The 25,494-nt window shown below is 34.9% G+C and overlaps 1 protein-coding gene across 9 annotated transcripts; it reads left to right on the forward strand.

Annotated features, from left to right (window-relative positions):
- Positions 1-10,855: 10,855 nt before the first annotated feature.
- On the forward strand, positions 10,856-22,850 carry LOC115999962 (probable leucine-rich repeat receptor-like protein kinase At1g35710). 9 transcript variants are annotated; one of them, XM_031239941.1, is made up of 16 exons: positions 10,856-11,172; positions 11,634-13,505; positions 13,548-13,569; positions 13,612-16,169; positions 18,406-18,794; positions 18,944-19,032; positions 19,250-19,330; positions 19,661-19,769; positions 19,950-20,046; positions 20,146-20,187; positions 20,332-20,484; positions 20,795-20,865; positions 21,256-21,315; positions 21,539-21,845; positions 21,945-22,407; positions 22,568-22,850. In XM_031239941.1, the coding sequence occupies exons 1-5, from the start codon at positions 10,872-10,874 to the stop codon at positions 18,774-18,776; spliced, it is 5,124 nt and encodes a 1,707-aa protein (XP_031095801.1). In that variant the 5' UTR covers positions 10,856-10,871; the 3' UTR covers positions 18,777-18,794; positions 18,944-19,032; positions 19,250-19,330; positions 19,661-19,769; positions 19,950-20,046; positions 20,146-20,187; positions 20,332-20,484; positions 20,795-20,865; positions 21,256-21,315; positions 21,539-21,845; positions 21,945-22,407; positions 22,568-22,850. The 9 variants fall into 9 exon arrangements, with proteins under 9 accessions (XP_031095801.1, XP_031095799.1, XP_031095798.1 ...); XM_031239939.1 differs by having other exon boundaries at positions 18,944-19,049; positions 19,950-20,187; XM_031239938.1 differs by having other exon boundaries at positions 19,250-19,482; positions 19,950-20,187.
- The last annotated feature ends 2,644 nt before the right edge of the window (positions 22,851-25,494 follow it).

The following is a 25,494-nucleotide window of genomic DNA, read 5'->3' on the forward strand; positions in this document are numbered from 1 at the left end:
TGAAAAACAAAAAACTACTCTGTTATTGGAAGAATGTGTACGAATTTAGCATGAGATGCAGAAGCTTGGAAGTAGGCAATCATGGTGACACATAAAGTAGATGAGAAACAAATGGTAACAAGTTGCCATATTAGCTATTTCTTTAGTTGTGATTTTTTGCTCATCTCTTCCATGTCTATAATATTTCTCATAATAACATATCTTCCTTTACAGATAATGGACATTCCTAAGATGGATGCCCGATCGAGATGCCTTTCATACTACTTGTTGCAGAACGTTGTCAAAGTGCCACAAATTCTAGAGGTTTACACTTATTTAAAGCTTATTCACTAGCCCATTTTTTTAGTTTAAGGCTTTGTTTTTTTTTTTTTTTTTGTCAGTTCAATTCCTCAAACACATGTTAGCCCTTTATGTAACTTTCATTCATCAATCCCTTCTGTCAATTTTGCTCTGGCCCTAGCTAGCTTTCTCAGTTTTAAAAATAGAAGACCTACTAGGATGAAAACAATAAAAAACTCTTCATGAATCCACTGGAAAAAAATGGTCAGATGTACCTCTTGGAGCTACTAAGATTTTCAGTTTTGCAGTTACTGAATGTAAAAAGCTTCAGATGTACCTCTCTGGTAAAAAGCTTAATGTGATGTGTATAGCTTTCGAGTGGTAACACTTGAAGTGATTATGGGGAAACATCCTGGTGACCTTATTGCAGGCATTTCTTCGTCCTCAGTCTCAGCAACCAATTGAATGCTTTTGAAGGATCTGTTGGACCCTTGACTCTCAACTCCAAAAGGACAGGATGCACTTGTGTTGGTCGCAAAGATAGCAGTGTCTTGTATGAATTCCAATTCACAATGTCGGCCAACTATGCAACAAGTTTCTGTGATCTAAGGAAAGGGATTTTCCTAATCTTTTTTTTTTTTTTCCTGAGATCACTATAAGCCAGTTGTTTGGTCTTGAATTTCCAACTCTATGAATATTATATTTACGATATTCAAGTTAAATTAATACTAAATCGATCATCTTTTGATCCATATCTATCCTATGTTACTGCATGTAATTATAATTTTAATTACCAAACTTGGTTGCTGATATATATATATTTGTTTCCATCTCGTTGGCAGGAGACTATATATGTAGCCTACAAAAGGTGGGATGTCCAATTCATTAATTACTAATATAATAAACCTGTTCTCAAAGGGCCAGTGATGCTCTCTCTTGTGATTCAGGCATATTGGGTCTCTGTTTTTGTAGGGTCTTCTTCTCTACACTTGTTAATTTACATAGAGGGCAGATTGAATCTGAACTGGGGCACCACCATATGGTTTGTGCTTGAACATTTTATACTGAGTAGTCTAATTAAGCATGTGCAAATTAAATTCTTTGACTAGCTATCTAGCATCTATTATAATTGAGTTATATAAATGTGGCTTAGCTTTCTAAATAACTGATTGCATTGGTGTAGAATGGCATGGAAGTGTGTTTAGGGCCGAGCTACCTACTGGCCAGAATAATATTGGTGCCGTGAAGAAGTTTCATACATTAGGCATGCAAGATGATGAAAGGTGGCATGATCTCAGAAGTTTTTTAAATGAGATAAGCACACTTGAAATGATTATGGGAAACATCCTGGTGACCTCATTATTATATGCCTTTCTTCGTCCTCAATGTCGAGAATGGATGTCATGCTTTTTAGTGGTCTGTCAGATCTTCGAGTGCCAACTCAAAAAAGATACAATGCACAACAACTCGTGTTGGTTGCGAAGATAGCATAGCAGTTTCTTGTATGAATTGCAATCCACCATGTAGGCCAAGTATGGAAAAAGTTTCTATGCTACTATTAAGGAAATGGATTTTCCAAATTTTTCTCCTGGGATCATATTAAGCCAATTGTTTGGTCTTGTGTTTCAGGCTTCATGAATTTTTATGCCATTCAAGGTATGCTCGTATTAAATGTAATTCTAAATTCACTCAAATTATCAGCGGAAGTAACTTGGTTGCTGATATATTTGCTTTGATTCCTAGCTTGGTTTTCTCAATTTTAAAAACAGAAGACTCTTCATGAATCCACTCTAAAAAAAAAAAAAAGATCAGATGTACCTCTTGAATGTCGGCCAATAAACTATGCAACAAGTTTGTGTTATGCATGCTATCCAAGGAAAGGGAGTTTTCCACTGAGATCACCTTAAGGCCCGCAGTTATCGTGTTTGGTCTTGAATTTGTGACTCCATAAATATATTATTTGTTGGGATGAGAACGATGAGGCCTGCCATATAAAGTAAGTTTATGCTAAACTTTCAGTTTTATCCCTATCTATATATCTATTTGTAGTGAGCATTTCAATCTTATTACTTTTATTGTAATTCTAAATTTTTTCACCGGTGTATGTTTATTGTAATTTGGTTGCTGATATATATTTTTCCTACTCATTGGCAGGAGTCTCTGTTACGTTGTCTATAAAAGTTGGTGCACACAATGGATCTACTCACTTTGGGCATAATTCACACACTATTGTTGCCGAGTTTCATACATTGATCTCTTGCTTCAAATACTACATACTGAACCAGTGAGTTAAGCACGGCTACAAACTTATTTTTCTTAGACAATCCAATTATATTGTTGCCAAAGACTTTGTGAGTCTTCTTATTACCTCTTAATATTGTAAATGAATTATATCAGAAATTTTACTCATTTAAATTGAGGAGTACTTTTAGTGAAGCTAGAAAAATAGAATTATTTTTAAAAAAATTGAAATTATTATTATCAATTTATTACTGAAGAAAAATATATAATTTGTACTATATAACTATGGCTACAAAAATATTTATGCTACTTGATTTTGACTGCATTCAATTAATTGTAATTATTTTGAATTTGACCAATGAGATATAATATAATTTTCTTGAGCCTATTATTATATTATATTATAAATAATTTATTTTTAAAAAAATTTGAGGGGGCCAATGGTACATATTTACACATAATTATGTACATATAATAACTACATGAACACATATATACATAGTATATATTACAAAAACTTTTGAAGATAACAAAAACTTTTGAAGATGACAATTTGGTGTTATCGAAGACTAACACATCTTCAAGTCTTCTTATATCCCCACTACTATACAATGTACCAATGGTCCTATAAAACTAGCTACCATGGAAGAGTTATCTCTAAGTCTTTTATTATTATGGTATGTCCAAAACATTACTATCTTGTCCAGTTATCCATCAACTAGCTATTATCCTTGGAATCAAAGTTTTGGCATCCAAGTGAAGCTCAGCCTTAAGTTATCAACCCCCAATGATGATATACTTACAAACTTGTTTCTTGGACTTTTCAATTTCTACTATACCAACATACCACCAAAGACTATACGAGTCTTCTTACCCTTTGATGGTGCAAAATAATTATATTCAAAATTTGACTCATTTAAATTATTGATGAGTGTTAGAAGATTAGATGGATGTCTATTACAAATGGAATAAACACAATACTTATTAAATTTAAACTAAATGTTTTGCTTGTTAAGATTTTATTAATCTGAAATAGGGATGGCAATGGGTCGGGAGTGGATTGGGGATGACTACATCCATCACCGGATTCACATTACATTTTTTTCATCCACCTCCACCTTCAATTCGCATCGGGTGAACTTTTTTAAAATCCACCCCATTCCACTGGGTGCGGGTGCCCACTACGAATACCCACCACTGTACTTATCAACTTATTATTTTTTTCAAAAAATAATAATTAAATTACTTACCCATAATAAAATAATAAAATTCATTAGTTATACTAAAACATAAAATAATAGAAATATTTCAATATAATAACTAAATTGTTAATTTTTAAAAATAAACCTAGTAGTTTAGATATAAAAATAGTAAAAGTAACCCAAAATTATTGAAACTTTTATAATTAACTATATACAAGTACTGCTGCCAAAGATCTTGTGGTCTAGTGGCACCTGATGTCCTAATTAACACTCCCACATGGATGATGGGAGTGGGTTCGAGCCTCAGTAGCTATGAACAGATTATATATATATATATATGCCTTTCCGTGCGGTTTACACCACTCAAATGTGGGGCGCGGTCACACCTGAACATGACCCTATATATATATATAGAAATAATTACACACCATATAGTGCACATTGTTCATTTTTCCAGTGCACATTTTTATGTCATGCAGGACACATTGTTCCTTCTTCAGTGCACATTATTACATATTTACACATAATTATACATATAATAACTACATGTACACATATATACATAGTATATATTACAAAAACTTTTGAAGATGACAATTTGGTGTCATCGAAGACTAACACATCTTCAAGTCTTCTTATATTCCCACTACTATACAATGTACCAATGGTCCTATAAAACTAACTACCATGGAAGAGTTATCTCTAAGTCTTCTTATTATTATGGTATGTCCAAAACATTACTATCTTGTCCATCAACTAGCTATTATCCTTGGAATCAAAGTTTTGGCATCCAGAGGGAAGCTCAGCCAGAAGTTATCAACCCCTCCAATGATGATATACTTACAAACTTGTTTCTTGGACTTTTCAATTTCTACTATACCGACATACCACCAAAGACTATATGAGTCTTCTTAGTTCTTACCCCTTTGACGGTGCAAAATAATTATATTCAAAATTTGACTCATTTAAACTGATAAGTGCTAGAATATTAGATGGATGTCTATTACAAATGGAATAAATACACTACTTACTAAATTTAAACTAAATGTTTTGCTTGTTAAGATTTTATTGATTGAAAATAGGGATGACAATGGGTCGGGAGTGGATTGAGGAAAGCTACACATTTTCATGGACCCGGGTCCACCTTTCCGTATTCATAATTTTAGAACTCTATGTTCACAATTTTTTTTTTTTTTTAAAATTTCTGGAGGAAGGGGGAAACCCAAATACAAAACCTCTATGTTCACAATTTTAGAACTCTATATTCACAATTACAGATCGAACTCTATACTCAGAATTTCATAACTCTATATTCAACAGTATAACACAATTTTTGAATCTATATAACAAAATTGTGAATATAGAGTTCAAAAATTTTGAATATTGAGTAATGTAATTTTTTATATTAAGATCTAAAATTGAACATAGACTTCTAAAATTGTGAACATGAACCCGGGTCTACCTTGCAAGGTAGACCTAGGTCCATAGCATAATTTGCCCCTTCATCACATCATTATGCTGGGATAGTTATTGGGTGGACCATGGTCCAAAAACGACTTCGTCTAGCGCAATTTTTTTTAACTCAACCCACTGTAATATATATTTTTATAACTCATAATGTACATTATTCTAAAGCATAAAGTACATTATGTTATCCTAGAAATTTCATTATTCTAACACATGATGTGCATTATTTTAACACAAAGTACATTATTCTAACTCAAGGCTCGTTTTTGTTGTACATGAAATTCATTATTTGTTAAATATGTTATTTCTACGTGGAGCATAGTTGGATACTTGGATTTATTCGGCACACCCTCCCTCCCCCCCCACCCCCCCTCCTCGCACACCACTTAAAAATATGATATTTAGTAAATCTAAGTTTATTACCTGTGCCATTAGCCTTGTGCTCAAATGACATGTAGTGGCTCTCTCATATGGGAGGTCATGAGATCGAGTTTCAGTGGATAGTTTGCCTGCATTATTTTAAGAGAGAATATATATTTTTTGTCTTCGCTAGGCGCACCTGAAAAGTTTTTTTTTTTTTTAATTAGGTTTGGTTTTTTTTTTTTTTTTCTGTCACATATTCTCTTTTCTAATCATACCTACAAAAAAAATTTTAAAAAGCACAAAAAAAACTACACTATTATGGATTCTCTCTTAGGTCATCCACATTAGTTGTTTTTGTAGGTATTTTAGAATAGTAAAAACTAGGAAGGGAGTTTTTACAAATGTGAGGAGGGGAGGGGGGTTAAGGATATTTTTCTCCAGCAAAATGGAGGATTTTGACAGGTTTTGTGGGCTCCATCGGGAAGAAAACAATTGCGCCTCACTTGCCTGGGCGTGTAAATCTATTTTTTTTTTCAATTTTTTGTTCTAATTTTTTTTCTATACTCTCACTTTTTCTTTCTAATCATATCTGTAAAATTTCATTAAAAACCCGTCACTACTGAGGAAGGCTCATAAACATCATCATCAACAACTAGGCTGAGAACTGCATACTTCCAAAGTGATTATACAAATGATTGAAATGTGCAAACTTTTTTGGGTGGGACCTTCCCAATTACTGCCGTGGATTGTACGTGTGCTAAATCAGCCATAAACATCATTTTCTGTCATGTCATTGATAAGACAAATGTTATTACCTGTTGAATACGTAATTTGTAGACGAGTTCTATAAACCCTTAAATTTTAATTTGGAATAAGGGCCAAATAGACCACTGAACTACACACAAAATTACAATTAGACCATCAAACTCAAAAAGATTACAATTGGGTCCCTAAACTACACAAACTTATGCAATTATGTCCAAATTGACTTGTTTACCTATTATTGTGCTGACGTGGCGGTTACCAATTTTTAAAATAATTTTTTAATACAATTTTAATTAAAATAATTAAATTAAAAAAAAAAAAACAGAACTGCCAGAGACTCGGAATCGTCTCTGGCAGTCTTCGTCTCCCTGGCATTGGAGACGAAGACCGCCTCCATGGCCAGAGACGAAGGTCGGCCGGAGACGAAGACCTTCGTCTCCGACCATGGAGACGTCGTCTCCGGCAGTTCATCTGTTTTTTTTTTTAAATAAATTATTTAAAATTTTATTTTAAAAATTGGTAACCACCACGTCATCACAATTATAGGTCAACAGGTCAAATTGAACTTAATTGCATGTGTTTGTGTAGTTTAGGGACCCAATTGCAATCTTTTCAAGTTCGATGGCCTAATTGTAGTTTTTTGTGTACTTCAGTGGTCTATTTGACCCTTATTCCTTTTATTTTTAAAATTTTACTCCTTATTAACATGACAGACACATATAAACTACTTTTTTATGAGTCTCAACTAGGCTGAGAATTAAATTTTTAGGGGTGTTTGGGTGGATGAGATTTTTTTTAATTTAAAGAAAATTCTTAAAAGTTGAGGAAAATGTTCTTTTATACTCTTTTATTGGAAAATGAATTCCTCACATTTGAAAAATCAAATTCCTTTTAAAGCTTTGGTATTTTGTTTTCCTCATCAAGTGGAAAGAAAATATAACATGTCAGGACTATTTTAGTGTTATAAAACTTTCTTAATTACCTAGATATAAATTAAACTTTCTGTCATAGGATCGAAATTCTGTGATGGGGTATTAATTCTTTAGGCTACAGGAGATAGAGAAAATATATAACATATACTACATTGTAATAGAGCCAATAATACAAAAAAAAAAAAACAAACTTTCTTAATTACATAAGGGCATATTGATATTTATACTCATCATTCCTTACAATTCCAAACTAGATTAAACAATGGAATCAATATTCCCAATAGTTTATTTTTCCTTAATCAAACAATGAAATCCATCTCGCTGATAATTTTTTTAAATAAAATTTCAATTCAGTTCATCTTCAAATATTTTTGAGTTCTACTACATGTACTTCTTATTTCTATTCTCTCACTTCTACTCACTGACGTGACAATGAATGATTCTTCATATGTGATTCCCAAGGAAAATGTCAATATCAATCTTGTCAAAGATCTTGTGGTCCAATGGCATCAAACCCTTCCCTTTATATGGGAGGTGGTGGGTTCGAGCCTCAGTGGGACAACAGATACTACATTCTAATATTGTTAGTAGTATTAAAAAAAAAATGTCAATATCGATCTTTTGTGAGAGGGACAAATTAGTTTTCCGAACAGTCCAAGACTTTCTAAATGATCGTCTATCACAATTCACAATTGAAATAAATACAATACCTTTTACAATTTTGATTGGTTATTTATATTGTGTGATTCTTACACGCTTTACCGCGCCAATAATTTCACTCATTTAAATGATGTGTAAGTATTAAATGATCGTCTATCACAATTGAAATAAATACAATACCTTTACAATTTTGATTGGTTTATTTATATTGTCGCAAATTAATGAAAAGAAACGGGATCTGTCTGCATCGTCAGGAATAAAGTAGCTCTCTATTAGTGTAACATATTCAGTTTTATTTTATATACAATGCAGTTATCTTTCAACACACAAAAAATTACAATTTCTTTTCGATATAACTACAATTTCATTCGACATTATACACTCAAATATGTGAAATTGTTATTCAGTTTCATTTTATATACATTGCAATTTCCTGCCTTTCAATACAACTACAATATCATTTCGATATAACTACAGTTTCATTCAACATTATACACTCAAATATGTGAAATTGTTATTCAGTTTCATTTTATATACACTGCAGTTTCATTTCAATACAACTACATTATCATTTCGATATAACTACAGTTTCATTGGACAATGTACACCCAAATATGTGAAACTGTTATTCAATTTCATTTTATATACATTGTAGTTTCCTTTCAACACACCTACAGTTTCATTTCGATATAACTACAGTTTCATTTGATAATATAAAAATAAATGTGAGGCGCTGTCAATTGAGATAATAAACTGTAGTTTCATTTACGAAGCTCCGTTAACATGTGATGGCAATCGTTTCTTTACTGAAAGAAACGATGTTGTTTTTAGACCATGGTCCACGATATAATAATTGTTATATCGTGTGATTGATTTAAATCGGTTATGACACTTTCGAAACAAAGTAAAATATTTTCATTATTGGTTGGTTATTAACGGATTTCTATATTCTATACTAATCTATTATCTGAGTATATGTTTGTCTTATTTTTATATCTATTTTTTTTTAAAATTAACTAAAATTATTTATAGGTAAATAGATCCTTAAACTATATATATATATATATATATATATATATATATATATATATAACAATTAGGCCATTGAATAGTAAAAAGTTACAAATGAACCATTCAACTCGTAAAAATGGTACAATTTGTTCTCGTAAAGATTGCTCATGCAAATAGCTCAAATGACACAAATCTTACGAGTTAAAGAGATTAATTTGGAATTTTTAATAGTTTAATAACTTAATTGCTCTTTTGTCTATAATTCGAGATCAGAGTTCGTTTGACACTTTCTTTAATATTTATCAAGAAAAATGTAATATTTTTTTAATTAAAATTATAATACTTTCTTAATGTATTTGTTCAGAGTTACTTTCTCAACCTATTGAAGCAAACAGATGCGTTCACTGAGGCTCAAACCCATTCCTTTCCACATGGGAGTGTACACCGGATGCCGCTTAAGCACAAGGCCTTTGGCAAAAAAAATATTATATGATCATTAGCTTTTGAAACTTTAAAACAGAATTTTCGAATCTCTTGGTATAGTGTAACACTGTAGGTGCTAGAATATTCAGTTTATTGATCTAAAACTATAGGTATCAAACAATAATGGTATAGTAACCTTCTGGTCTTGCTTTGGGAAACTTTACAATGAGGCAAATGTATCGAAAACTTCACTCACATCACTTTGAAAAAAATTGCAATTTATGTCTCTCATGTAATTCTTAAATTATTAGTGATATAAATGTTGCACTTCAATTTTTAAAACGTGACATTTATTGATTCTCCCCTAATAAGAAGAAGGAAAAACATTGTTGTGGGCGTGAGGAGAACAAACAAAGAAAGAAAAATGAAGAAAAACAAAAACTTAATCTTTAAATAAGAAAAACGGCGGATAATCACATTTACACCACTAATAATTGAGGAGAACGACTATATATGTCACGTTTTGAAAATTGAGAGGTAACATTTATTTCACTAATAATTTATGAGTGATATTGATAATTGACATATTTGTGAGGGGCATAAATTACAATTTTTTTCTATTATTTGTATTTTTTAAAACATAATTCTCAAAACAAAAAAGAAAGAAAAGAAAAGAAATAGAACAGTCATGAGTTGCATCACAAATCCAAATTCGTATACACACAAACATCTATATTGATAGCGTAAATGTAAACGGGTCTACGATTACGCTACGAATACGTGTGTTACGTGTGGTGAAGGATGCCGCTCGGCCGGTCAATCGGTCGCTCTACCGGTTGACGACTGAGCGGTAAGAAGCTATATCGCTCTACGGGTGACGAACAGTAACAAGGAGAGAGCAAGAGAGACGAATGAGCAAATCACAAGTGTATTAGTGTAGTACTGATGAGTTCCCCCCAGTGAGGGGAATGACCCCTATATTTATACAAAGTGGATTTACTATGCACATGGTGTCTGATATGCAAGTGGAGGGCATATTTGCATGGGCTGAATAGTCACTCCGCAAAATGCGCATTGGTTTGCTCGAAGTGGTTGAGTTACTCGAGGTGAAGAAAACACGGATCCCTTGTTCCTGAAAAGTTGTCGGTCGTCACATCAAGCTATTGTTGCGCTCGTGAGCCTCCAATCCACAAGGTGTGTTGCTTCCGATCATGCGGCCGGACCGGTTGGGTGACCGTCGACGGACCGGTGGGGTGACCGTCGACGGACCGATTGGGTGACCGTTGACGAACAGGTGATTTACGGACCGACTAGTACATGTGCATGTTGCTTCCGATCATGCGGTTGGGTGACCGTCGAGGGTGACCGTCGACGGACCGATTGGGTGACCGTTGACGTACAGGTAATTTACGGACCGACTAGTACATGTGCATATTTACCCATCATATATATACTCCTACGACATGTTTGCTCCTTTTCCACGCACCCAATACATTATCTGTACCTTTTTCTCATCAATCCTTTCACAATGGCAAATCCGGATTTTATAATACTCCTACTGCTTATTATACACCTCTTTGCCGCCTCTCCTCCAGTTTCTGCTTCCCTTTTCAACGCTACAAATACCCATTCATCATTGCCTGCAAATAATTTGCAAATAGCAAATGAAGTGGCTTCTCTGTTAACATGGAAGTCTAGCCTCGACCTCAAAAGTCAAAAACTATTGTCATCCTGGGTTGTTGGTAGCAATCACTGCAATTGGATTGGAATTGACTGCAACACTGATGGAAGCATTATAAGCTTGAACCTTACTGGTTATGGCTTACGAGGTATGCTTAAGAATTTAAAATTTTCATTTTTGTCTCTTCAAAAAATATTGATCTGATCTCTTTAAAGGTACTTTTCATAGTAATATTTTCTTTATTTAAAGAAATATCCCATTTTCAAAATTTAACACTAAAATAACCAATTTTCAAGTTGCATCACCCAAGTATTTGGGTTGTTAGTATCACTAGTACATTTGCCACTGTATCAAAACTCTCTCTCTGCCAAATACTTATTTCAATTGTAAACATGCAAAGCATAAAATGATTGTTTTTTAGTTCAATAATCTTTCAGCTCAAATTACTCTAAAAATAAGGAACTTGTAAAAATTGGTAAATTTATCTATCTCTATCTAAAAATGTATTCTACGGATCCGATCCATTCCTATGTTAATAGGAAAATTAACATTTCTTATTTGTATGAAAAAATTTAAAATTCTTGTCTCTTTGCGCCAACAATCTATCAGGCCAGATCTCTCAAGAAATTGGATTGTTAAAATCTCTTGTGGTGTTTGATCTTTCATCAAATGCTCTTACGGGTCAAATCCCTACGTTATTAGGAAACTTGTCAGTGTTGGTAAATTTATCTCTATTTGAAAATCAACTCTGCGGATCCATCCCTAAGGAGATTGGAAAGTTGAAATCTCTTCAACAACTACGATTGTCCCACAACAATCTATCCGGCCAAATCCCTCAAGAAATTGGATTATTAAAATCCCTTGTAGTGTTTGATCTTTCATCAAATGCTCTTACGGGTAAAATTCCCCCGGAAATAGGGAACTTGACAGTGTTGTTAGATTTATCTCTATTTGAAAATCAACTCTACGAGTCTATCCCTAAGGAACTTGGAAAGTTGAACTCTCTTCAACTACTACGTTTGTCCCACAACAATCTATCCGGCCAAATCCCTCAAGAAATTGGCTTGTTAATTTCACTTGTAGAGATAGATTTCCGGTCAAATAGTTTCAGTGGTCAAATTCCTATTTCAATTGGAAACTTGAGGAATTTGACAATCTTTTATCTTGACCAGAATCAATTGAGTGGCAATATTCCTCAAGAAATAGGGAACTTGACAAATTTGGTATATTTATCATTACTTGAAAATCAACTCTATGGATCCATTCCTAGGGAGGTGGGAAAATTGAAATCTCTTCGAGGGTTATGGTTATATTCAAATTACTTTAGTGGTCAAATCCCTTCAGAAATAGGTAACTTGTCAAAGTTGATATTATTACCCTTACAAGAGAATCAACTTCATGGATCCATCCCGAATGAGTTCAGGAACCTTCAAAATTTAAAATTCTTGTCTGTCAACACCAACAATCTATCAGGCCAGATCCCTCAAAAAATTGGGTTGTTAAAATCTCTTGTGGTGTTTGATCTTTCATCAAATGCTCTTACGGGTCAAATCCCTACTTCAATTGGGAATTTGTCAATGTTGATAAACTTAAATCTACAGCTAAATCAGCTCTATGGATCCATCCCTAAGGAGATTGGAAAGTTGAAATCTCTTCAACAACTACGATTGTCCCACAACAATCTATCCGGCCAAATCCCTCAAGAAATAGGTAATTTGTCCATGTTGATAAATTTGGGATTATCGTTTAATGCACTCATAGGTCAAATCCCTACATCACTTTGCAACTTGAGAAATCTAAAAATGTTGTATCTCGGCAAGAATCAGTTTTCAGGCCACATCCCTAAAGGTTTTGGGTTGTTAACATCGCTTCTAAATTTGGACTTAGGAGAGAATGCGCTTGCAGGTGAAATCCCTTCAACAATTGGGAATTTGAAAAGTTTAACAGTCTTGCATCTTCAAATCAATAATCTTTCAGGTCAAATCCCACAAGAAATGGGGTTGATTGTCTCACTTGTAGAGTTGTCATTGAGTGAAAATTCTCTCACCGGCCAAATCCCTACTTCAATTGGGAATTTGTCAATGTTGATAAACTTAAATCTACAGCTAAATCAGCTCTATGGATCCATCCCTAAGGAGATTGGAAAGTTGAAATCTCTTCAACAACTACGATTGTCCCACAACAATCTATCCGGCCAAATCCCTCAAGAAATAGGTAATTTGTCCATGTTGATAAATTTGGGATTATCGTTTAATGCACTCATAGGTCAAATCCCTACATCACTTTGCAACTTGAGAAATCTAAAAATGTTGTATCTCGGCAAGAATCAGTTTTCAGGCCACATCCCTAAAGGTTTTGGGTTGTTAACATCGCTTCTAAATTTGGACTTAGGAGAGAATGCGCTTGCAGGTGAAATCCCTTCAACAATTGGGAATTTGAAAAGTTTAACAGTCTTGCATCTTCAAATCAATAATCTTTCAGGTCAAATAACAGTCTTGCATCTTCAAATCAATAATCTTTCAGGTCAAATCCCACAAGAAATGGGGTTGATTGTCTCACTTGTAGAGTTGTCATTGAGTGAAATGGGGTTGATTGTCTCACTTGTAGAGTTGTCATTGAGTGAAAATTCTCTCACCGGCCAAATCCCTACTTCAATTGGGAATTTGTCAATGTTGATAAACTTAAATCTACAGCTAAATCAGCTCTATGGATCCATCCCTAAGGAGATTGGAAAGTTGAAATCTCTTCAACAACTACGATTGTCCCACAACAATCTATCCGGCCAAATCCCTCAAGAAATAGGTAATTTGTCCATGTTGATAAATTTGGGATTATCGTTTAATGCACTCATAGGTCAAATCCCTACATCACTTTGCAACTTGAGAAATCTAAAAATGTTGTATCTCGGCAAGAATCAGTTTTCAGGCCACATCCCTAAAGGTTTTGGGTTGTTAACATCGCTTCTAAATTTGGACTTAGGAGAGAATGCGCTTGCAGGTGAAATCCCTTCAACAATTGGGAATTTGAAAAGTTTAACAGTCTTGCATCTTCAAATCAATAATCTTTCAGGTCAAATCCCACAAGAAATGGGGTTGATTGTCTCACTTGTAGAGTTGTCATTGAGTAAAAATTCTCTCACCGGCCAAATCCCTACTTCAATTGGGAACTTGCAAACCTTAAAATTTTTGTATCTTAATGACAATTACTTTTCAAGTCATATCCCTCAAGAAATTGGATTGTTAAATTCCCTTGTGGTGTTTGATCTTTCATCAAATGCTCTTACGGGTCAAATCCCTCCAGAAATAGGGAATTTGTCAATGTTGGTAAACTTAAATCTACAGCTAAATCAGCTCTATGGATCCATACCTAAGGAGTTAGGAAAGTTGAGATCTCTTGAAGGGCTACTGTTGCATTTTAATAACCTTGTTGGTCAAATTCCATTTGAGTTCAACAATCTCACTAATTTGAGGAGTTTTCAAATTAGCAATAATCATCTCACCGGATCTTTGCCTGAGAATATATGTTTTGGTCCGTCACTTGAAAATATATCTATTGCATACAACGGATTTAGTGGAAAGATTCCTAAAAGTCTTAAGAATTGTACAAGCCTTTACAGAGTCAGGCTGGACGGAAATGAGATTTATGGAGATGTATCCACAGAGTTTGGGATATATCCAAACTTAAATTACATAGATTTGAGTTATAATAACTTACATGGCCATCTGTCTTCAAATTGGGCTCTTTGTCCAAAACTTACTGCTTTGAAGATGGCGGACAATAAAATTTCTGGAAATATCCCACTTGATCTCGGCAATGCATCTGAGTTGCAATATATTGATCTCTCATCAAATCAGTTGGTTGGAAGGATCCCCGGAAGTTTGGGAAAGTTGAGCAAGTTATATAAGCTAAAGTTAGATAATAACAAACTTAATGACAACATACCACTAGAAGTTGGGGAACTATCTTTGCTTTCAGAGCTAAACTTAGCTTCAAATAACTTTGTTGGCTCAATTCCCCCACAAATTGGAAGATGCCAACACTTAATTACACTGAATTTGAGCAGAAATATGCTAGTGGGCAAGATTCCTATTGATATGTTAAGCCTGAAATCCCTTGAAAATCTGAGTCTTAGTCACAACATGCTCTCTGATAAGATACCACCACAAGTTGGAGGATTAACCAACTTACAGACAATGGACTTATCTCACAATAATCTGTCAGGCTCCATCCCAACAAGCATTGCTCAATGTGCAGCATTAGTTTCTGTTGATATATCTTACAATCAGTTGGAAGGCCCTATCCCTAACACTAAAGCATTTCTACAAGCACCATATTCTGCCTTGAGTAATAACAAAGGTTTATGTGGTAATCATTCTGGCTTAAAGCTCTGCTCCTCACACAGTCAAATTGATGACGTGAAAGGAAATTCAGTTATAATCATATCAATAGTCTTGGGAAGTTCATTCCTATTGGCTGTGGTTATTATCATTTTTGTTATTTTCCGACGACCAATAAGAAATACAGTGGTGGAGCAAAGAGATTTTACTAATGATTTGTTCACAATATGGAGCTTTGATGGAAAGATGACATATGAAAACATAATTGAAGCAACAAGGAACTTCGACTCTAGTTATTGCATTGGTGTAGGAGGGCATGGAAGTGTGTATAGGGCCGAGCTACCTAGTGGTCAGATTGTTGCCGTAAAGAAGTTTCACACATTAGGCATGCAAGATGATGAGAGGCTTGATCTTAGAAGTTTTTCAAATGAGATAAGCACATTAACAAATGTTAGGCATCGGAATATTGTAAAGCTCTACGGCTTTTGTGCTCACCAGAGACATTCATTCTTGATTTATGAGTATTTACAAGGGGGTAGCCTGGCACACATTTTGAGTGATGATGAAAAAGCACTACATTTGAGCTGGTTGAAAAGGATATATGTGGTCAAAGCTATGGCTAATGCATTATCATACATGCACCATGATTGTTCCCCGCATATTGTTCACCGAGACATTACAAGCAACAATGTTTTGTTTGATTCTGAATATGAAGCTCATGTGTCTGATTTCGGGACAGCAAGGTTTTTGAGCCCTGATTCATCAAACTGGACTTCATTTGCTGGAACTATGGGATATACAGCTCCAGGTCTGCACTAATATATTCTTCTTTTTTTTTTTTAATCTTAGATATGCTCTAATCTCTTAGGCTCTTATTTGCAGAGTTTGCTTACACTGCAATGGTAAATAACAAATGTGATGTGTATAGCTTTGGAGTGGTAACATTAGAAGTGATTATGGGGAAACATCCTGGTGACCTCATTACATGCATTTCTTCATCCTCATCCTCAGCAATTGATGGAATACTTTTGAGGGATCTTTTAGACCCTCGACTCTCAACTCCAACAGGACACGATGCACAACAGTTGGTGTTAGTTGCAAAGATAGCAATATCTTGTCTAAATTCCAATCCACAATACCGTCCAACTATGCAAGAAGTTTCACTGTTGCTATCCAAGGAAAGGGATTTTCCAAATATTTTACCTGAGATCACAATAACTCAGTTGTTGAGTCTTGAATTTCCTACTCCATGAGTTTTTACACATAACATTGAAAGTGAGTTTATCCTAAAGTATCAGTTTTTTCATATCCCTGTCTATTTGTAGCAAGTATTTCAATCCTACTTTACTGCATGTAATTCTAAATTCACATACCATAGGATATATACTTGTTGTGACTTGGTTGCTGATATATCTATTCCAACTCATTGGCAGGAGTCTATATATGTAGTCTTCAAAAGTAGGATTCCCAAGTCTAGCATAACTGATAGCGCTCCAAAAGTTGTGAAAATAATCATGTTCTAAGATGGTGATGTTCAATGAACCGTGATTTTTTGTTTTTTTGTTTTTTTTTTTGTTTTTGTTTTTTTGTTTTTTTGTTTTTTTTTTGTTTTTTTTGTTTTTTTTGTTTTGTTTTTGTTATAGTTGGCAATTTGGCAGAACACTTTCTTGTGATTCAGGCATATTGAGCCTATCTGATTGTACTGTTTTCATTTATTAAGGGGAAGATTGGCGACCTTGTTGATCAAGTGGATCTCAGAGTGGATGCAATATTTCCTATCATTAGAGCGTGCTATATTTTGTTCTTTCTGCATGTGATATGCGGCCTGTAAGTAGTTTTACTTAATTAATTAAAGATCTGTTTTGAATAAACAAAATGCAAAAAATTGTTGATCTGGTGGACTAGGTTGATGGTATTATAGTTTATTTGTATAATTATCTTGAATACCCAATTTAGTAGCTCAATCTTTTGCTGCTTGATTTTCATTGTGAAAAATTAGTCAAAGGGTTTATATAAATCATGGGAAAAAAATCTGCCTGCAAATCCATATATGGGTACTGGTCAACTTCATTAATTACCCTCATATCATATATACCTGGTGATTGAAAATATATGTGAATTGAAAATGAAACTTGCTTTACTCTTCTACATGTGCTTTCTTCAGATCAGTAGGGATCACAATGCAAATTAATGCGAGAAGATATATTGCCTTGTTTATCTTACTGTCTCTGATCTATGCACCCTAATTGCAAATTGGAATGCTGGCTGTTTTCTAAGACATCCACCGGCTTGAATAGAAATTTGCTTGTAATCATATCAATAGTTTTGGGAAGTCTGTTTCTATTGACTGTGGTTATTATCATTTTTGTTATTTTTATAGGATGGACGAGAAATACAAGGGAGGAGCAAAGAGATTTTACTAAAGATGTGTTCACAATATGGAGCTTTGATGGAAAAATGACATATGAAAGCATACTTGAAGTTACCTAGTGGTCAAATTGTTGCAGTTAAGAAGTTTCAATTCATACATTAGGCCTGCAAGATGATGAAATGTATGATATCAAAAGTTTTTCAAATGAGATAAGCACATTAACAAATTTGAGGCATCGAAATATTGTGAAGCTCTATGGATTTTGTGCTCACAATAGACATTCATTCTTGATTTATGAGTATTTACAAGGGGGGAGTCTAGCACAAATTTTGAGTGATGATGAGAAAGCACTGCAGGTGGGATGGTTGGAAAGGATAAATGTGGTCAAAGCTGTGGCTAAAGCTTTATCGTACATGCACCATGATTGTTTACCTCCTATTATTCATCGGGACATATCAAGCAACAATATTCTGTTCGATTCTGAGCATGAAGCTCATGTATCCGATTTCGGGACAGCAAGATTTTTGAGCCTTGATTCATCAAATTGGACTTCAATTGCTGGAACCATGGGATATACAGCTCCAGGTCTGCACCGTTATATTTTTTTTTTCTTGTTATTCTCTTTCCATTTTGACCTTAGATATGCTCTAATATATTTGGTATTTATTTGCAGAGTTTGCTTACACTGCAGAGGTAAACTGCAAATGTGATGTGTATAGCTTTGGTGTGGTAACACTAGAAGTGCTTATGGGGAAACATCCTGGTGACCTTGTTACATACATTTCTTCATCCTCACTCTCAGCAACTGCTGGAATGCTTCTGATGGATTTGTTGGACCCTCGACTCTCAACTCCAAAAAAACACGATGCACAACAACTTGTGTTGCTTGCAAATATAGGAGTCTCTTGTATGAATTCCAATCCTCAATGTCGGCCAACTATGCAACAAGTTTCTATGATGCTATCCAAGGAAAGGGATTTTCCCGATTTTTCCCCTGAGATCACTTTATGCCAGTTGTTTGGTCTTGAATTTCGGAATCCATAAATTTTTACACTATTCAAGGTAAGTTCATACTAAACCATCATTTAGTATTTCAAACCTATGTTACTGAATGTAATTCCACAGCACTTATTGGATTACCTAACTAATATACAGATGTAGGATGATCTTTCTTGACAAGTATACATGACATGATATTTTTGCATGTTTAGGTTGAGTGCTCAAACATTGGCTGATATGCCACAAGAAATCGTGAAAATAAATGGGTTCTCAGATGGTGATGTTAACTACAGTCCTTAAGGTAGTGGCAAGTGGTCAGTAAGTATTTTTCTATGCATTGTTAGTAGAAATTATGATTTCTATTTGGTGGAAAACAAAAACTACTGTGCTTTGAGATCAGGTTTTGGATTGAAGTGTTCATTTCTACTCTTCTTAATTTACCAACACACACATCCATGCACATGCATTTAAAGATTGTTGTCCTTCTATCTTAACTTGTTAATTGGCTTGTATTGAAGGTATAAGATGGATTTGTGCTTCCAGATAAAGCTTTTCTTTACTTGACAGCGGTTCTGACTAAACGGAGGACAAGAATGAATGTGAGCTACTGAGCTGGTGCACCACGATATGGCTTGAGCTTGAACATTTTATATATTTAGTATTCGTGATAAGCATGGGGCACAAGTCCTTGACTAGCATCTATTTAAGTTATATAAGGGGCTTAAGTGCTTGACAAAAGTCTTGAATACATGTATGCATATCACTGCTTCGTCTATTATGAGAAATTGAGAATGCTGTCGTTGCTTTGATAATTAGGCATTTTTATATGAATTTCTTTGTTTTGCATTTTATTTTGTAATTGTTGGTATCTTTTGAAGTTTTCTTTTTGATTTTAACTAATTTTAATTGGAATTTGCGATGGACCCTAGTGAAAGTGATGTGACCCAGCTTGCAGCTACCCAGCTGAGTGGTGAGAATGACGTAGCTGGCTTTGATGATGGGGAAAATGGCTCCGGGAAAAGAAGGTCTAGTTCAAAGGTACTTAAATTTTTATTCCTGAAGTGAAAGTTTTGTGTATTTATTTAGATGGCTATGCCATCAAATTGGCAAAAAAAAAAAAAAAAAAAAAACTCTTGGATATTATGCTACAGAGTCATTTTGATGTTAATTAGGTACATGTAAGCAATGTTGAATATATGGTTTGGAATTTTTTTGAAGCGTGCAAGTATGGAAGCAATGATTTATTTGTACTTGAATGTATGTGTACATGATGGGATGGAGGTGGTTGAAATAACAATGGATATCCATATTACATGTGAGGAGCTTGATCAAAATCTATTTTGGACTCATCTCAAACTGTGTTTAATTAGTCACTTTTCACCATGCACTCATTTGGGCTCAATTCACCTGTCAGCACCATCATGGGAGCTTTATGGTTGCAATCTGTTTTTGTAAGGTAATGTATTTGTACTAGTTACTGATATACCCAAAACATATGTAGTAATTGCATGGTATCTTAAAGTTCTATCGTTTCAGGTAGTGTTTTAAGGCAAAAATCATATATGCATCTGAGATTAAATACGTCCTATTCTTTTTGCAGGCATAGAGATAGGGATGAAAGTCATAGACATAGATCTAAATCCTATGACAAAGATAGAGAGGAAAGGCACAGCCATAGATCTCACTCAAGGGGAAGATCTGGGCAAAGGTCTCCATCTCCTACTCAATCTCGGTCCCCATCTCACTCTAAAAGGTAAGTTGCTTATTAGCATTAGGAACTTTTTGGTGGCCATGATCTGTGCTTTAGATAAATAAGCTATACTATAGTCTCCAAATCATTTCTTCGATTATTTTCTTTTTTAATACTGGTGTTGTGCATAGCTACAAGGACAACATATTTTAGTTGCCAGAATTAATTTTTCAGATGTTAATAAGTACAAAATTTCTGACACTATCACCTTTCAATGGAAAGTGGAAACATAGCTAATGTGCTAGATGGTCATTATCATCAAGAAATTTAGTAAGGTATCCTCATTTTTATTCTTCTGAGATGTTGTATATAGGTCAGATTCCCGGGACTGCACCAACCATTCCTGGAATATTTCCGAACATGTTGACTTTGGCACCTGGATAGGTATTCTATCTGCAATTTTCTAAATTGTAATACAGTTATGCAATGAAGTTTTTGAAATTCTTGTTTATTGCAGTTGGGGAGCTCTCTGCTCCCTGTTATGACAGTTTCTCTCTCTCTCAATCTTTGTATTTTTGTGTTACAACTACAAATTGGAGTATAGATTTAGCCCCTTGGACATTATTACAAACGTGATTGCTGAGATAATCATATCATTAGTTGGATGGGGCTTTCTTTTGAATAATATAATGTTTCTTTAGAAGTTTGATGCCATTTTCATCTTAGTATTTCTAAAGCTAAACCTTGCAGTTTGGTTTAGATGCATAAGTATATATGTTCAAGGATTTATATACCGTTCTGGTTATTTATTGAATTTGCTAAAATTGTTTATAGGCTACTAGACATGCATGGCGAGTTTATGTTGGTGGACTTCCTCCAAGTGCTAATGAACAGGTAATTTGATGGATAATCGCTTTTATGTTTCTTTGGCTTTATTTTAGATATTGAAGGTTCTATTACTATTAGTAATAATATTGTTATTAGTTTATATTATATAGTATCTTGGCTATAGTTTAGTCAATTAGATTTAGCCTATAGAATAGGAGAGTCTGGTGTTAACTCTTATTCATCAATCCCTCCTGTCATTTTGTTTTGATTCCTAGCTTGGTTTTCTCAGTTTTAAAATAGAAGACTCTTCATGAATCCACTTAAAAAAATGATCAGATGTACCTCTTGGAGCACGTACTAAGATTTTCAGTGGATAAATGCGGTCATCAAAGCTGTGGCTAAAGCTTTATCACACATGCATCATTGCATGATTGTTCACCTCTTATAATATAATTTATTGGCCTGGGATATATCTGTTCGATTCTAAGCATGAAGCTAGCTCATGTATATGATTTTGGGACGACAAGAATTTTGAGGCATATATGATTTATCAAATTGGACTACATTTGCCGAAACAATGGGATACATAGCTCCAGGTCTACACTACGTACTATTATATTTCTTGTTATTCTCTTTTCCTACCTTTTGATGACCTTATAATTGCATGCTCTAAAATATTAGGTATTTATTTGCAGAATTTACTTACACTACTGAAGTTAATTGCAAATGTGATGCGTATACCTTTGGATTGGTAACAACTGAAGTGATTATATATGGAATAACATCCTGGTGACCATATTACATGCATGCATTTCTTCGTCCTCGGTCTCAACAGTGGATGGAATGCTTTCGAAGGATCTATATATTGGACCCTCGACTCTCAACTCTAGAAGTCCAGGAAGCACAAAAACTTGTGTTGATATGATTGCAAAGATAGCAGTGTCTTAGCTAGCTTGTATGAATTCCAAAATCCACATTAATGTCGGCCAATAAACTATGCTACAAGTTTGTGTGATGCTATCCCAGGAAAGGGAGTTTTCCACTGAGATCACCTTAAGGCCCACAGTTATAGGGTTTGGTCTTGAATTTGTGACTCCAAAAATATATTATTTGTTGGGATGAGAATGATGCTTTGAGGGAGGAGGCCTGCCATATAAAGTAAGTTTATGCTAAACTTTCAGTTTTATCCCTATCTATCTATTTGTAGTGATCAGAGCATTTCAATCTTATTACTTTTATATTGTAATTCTAAATTCATTCCCTTGTGTATGTTATTGTAATTTGGTTGATGATATACGTTTTTCGTACTCATTGGCAGGAGTTTGTGTTACGTTGTCTACAAAAGTCGAATTTCAAATCATGTGATTGCCAAGTCAACAATTTGACAAACTCCGAAAGTAACTAACTTTCGTAAAGAAGATTCTTATGCATACGTACATTAGCAAGTCTTAAGTCATCTAACAATAATAATTAATATGTTACCTTTTTTTTTTTCAATATATGTTCCAATTGTGATTAGTTGGCAACAATAGAAGACTGCTTTTGGAGTCTTCCTACACCCTTTACAGTTCAAATTAATTAATTATATCCATTGTTGACTACTTGACTCATTCAAATTTCTTAGAAAAATAAATTACTTGAAATATTGATTTCATAATTTGGTTTGTGAAAAATAAATTGTTGAAAATAATTAGAATAAATATTTAATTGTTCCTACATAATAAATATATGTGAGGGTAATTTAAGAATTCATGTTGTAGGTTTTCTCTTTCTCTCAAAAGGTGTGGAAATTAAATACCAAAACTCCAAAAGAGAGCAATGAATTCATTTTCCTCAATTTTAAATTTTTATTTTTAATTTCTAAGAATAACTTTTAATGTCAAGTATCTTGTGGTTTGATGGTACCACTGTTACCATTCCAGATACTACTTTGTAATATCACAATTGTTGAACACTTGAACATACATATAAGGAGTTTGCTTTTCCATAATGTCTTAGAGGTTGATACTCATGAGAGTAGATTATAAGAGAATAAAACGAGGCCTAATGGCTTTATTAAAAGATTAGATGATGCATTTATTATTTATATATGAAGTATATATTATGCCTAACAACTAAAAAGACTCACAATACCCATAGTCCTTTCATGCCAAGTTGATTAGGAGCTAATTAGTTAAAGAACACACTTGACAATGAAAAAGAAACGATTAAAAGATAAGGAAAATACTACTTGAACTCTCAAATTTTACTTCCTCACTCAAATTTTTGATGTAAATTTTTTTTTTTTTGAAGGTAAACGTAGTTATTCCATTAATTCATAACATAAAACGTTTACATCAACGATCAATGAAATGGTAAACCATTCCTTACAGTCAGACATAGAAACAACTTTTCTAACTATGCTATAGAAAACTTGAATCGCAGACTATTTCAAAACTAGGAAGCTATGTTCCTTCAAGGAGCTTAAAGCTTCATCAAAGATCTGGTTCTTCATCATCATTCTTTTTTGCTCGCCCATGATAATATCAACACTTGCTGAAACCAAACTAAATGATTTATGCTAATGATAATGAAAAGCTCGTGAAAGTAACGAGAGGAAAAAGCCCGTGAAAGTAACGAGAGGAAAACACAATAATAGAGAAAATAAAAGTGGTAAAGCCAAAGTAGGGTTGGGAGTTCAAGACTACCAACACAAACCCGAATACCTACCTACTATTATTTTATTCAAAGGGAAAGAAAACGGAAGAAGAAGATCTGTGGCGGTGGTCGAAGGCGGATGGAGCTGCAACGGTGGTCGGGGCGAAAGAAGAGCGAGAGTAAACNGAAAGAAGAGCGAGAGTAAACGTAGAAGGTGACCAAAACCGCCGGCTCAAAGCTCCATTAGAGCTCCGGCCGGAGGCCGGCGGTGGAAGTCGAAGTTGAGCAGCAGAGAAAAGCTTTTTTAGGACCCTAGAATGAAGATAAATTATCATCACTTGTCATATCAGTGAGTAAAAAATAATAGACCAGATTATAAGTTTATGTAGTTGATGGGTAAATATGCACATGTACTAGTCAGTCCGTAAATCACCTGTCCGTCAGTCACCCAACCGGTCCGTCGACGGTCACCCGGTCCGTCGGCCGCATGATCAGAAGCAACACACCTTGTGGATTGGAGGCTCACGAGCGCGACAGTTGCTTGATGTGACGACCGACAACTTTTCGGGAATAGGGGATCCGTGTTTTCATCACCTCGAGCAACTCAACCACTTCGAGCAAACCGATGCGCATTTTGCGGAGTGACAGCCCATATGCCCTCCACTTGCATATCAGACACCATGTGCATAGTGAATCCACTTTGTATAAAGAGGGGTCATTCCCCTCACTGGAAAAAGGACTCAGGAGGACTACACTAATACACTTGTGATTTGCTCATTCGTCTCTCTTGTTCTCTCCTTGTTACTGTTCGTCACCCGTAGAGCGATATAGCTTCTTACCGCTCAGTCGTCAACCGGTAGAGCGACCGATTGACCGGCCGAGCGGCATCCTTCACCACACGTAACACACGTATCCGTAGCGTAATCGTAGACCCGTTTACATTTACGCTATCATTGGCGCCGTTGCCGGGGACTGAACGAGTCACTCTGTTCTATCCCTTTATCTTTTCTTTCTTCACACTATTATCCATCTTAAAATGACGAGCAGCAGGAGAAATCGTAGCCGAAGTCAAATGCGAAAGAGAAATTCAACCCGTCGGGTGACTAAAGCAGTTCTAGAGGACGATTTACGCCAACAATTAGATCGGTCAAGGAACTTGAACAACGAGCTCACGTCCAATCCGTCAAGAAAAAACATACAACCAACCCAACCGGTTGGTTCGAGCGAAGGCCTACATGCTGGACAAACGAATTTTCAAATGACAATTACATGTGCCATGTTGCTGCCAGTAGGCCAAACGTTGACCTCAACGCCAAGTATATTTGGAGGAAATCAAATACAAGGAGCACCGCAACATGGACCCACACCGATGTGCCAACCAGGGCTGGGAACTCTTGGGTACTATGTTACGACACCCACCCCCCGAATGACGACGAACCCTCAGAGTCCTATCGCTCAACAACAAATGCCTCAACTTTTCGATGCACAACAGTCGCATCTACAACCTCAAGGGAGCAACCAAGAGGAAGTTCGATTGGCGAATCGTACGCAAAGACTAGATCGAGAAGAACATAAAAAGCATCGACAGGATGACGTCATACAACGCAG

Source organism: Ipomoea triloba, chromosome 12, assembly GCF_003576645.1.
Source record: "Ipomoea triloba cultivar NCNSP0323 chromosome 12, ASM357664v1".
NCBI classification, from domain to species: Eukaryota; Viridiplantae; Streptophyta; class Magnoliopsida; order Solanales; family Convolvulaceae; genus Ipomoea; species Ipomoea triloba.

Coding starts and splice junctions, on each gene's coding strand:
- LOC115999962 (XM_031239939.1), top strand. CDS start 10,872: ATGGCAAATCCGGATTTTATAATACTCCTACTGCTTATTATACACCTC. Junction 11,173..11,633: donor TACTGGTTATGGCTTACGAG/GTATGCTTAAGA, acceptor ACAATCTATCAG/GCCAGATCTCTCAAGAAATT. Junction 13,570..13,611: donor CAAATCCCACAAGAAATGGG/GTTGATTGTCTC, acceptor GAGTGAAATGGG/GTTGATTGTCTCACTTGTAG.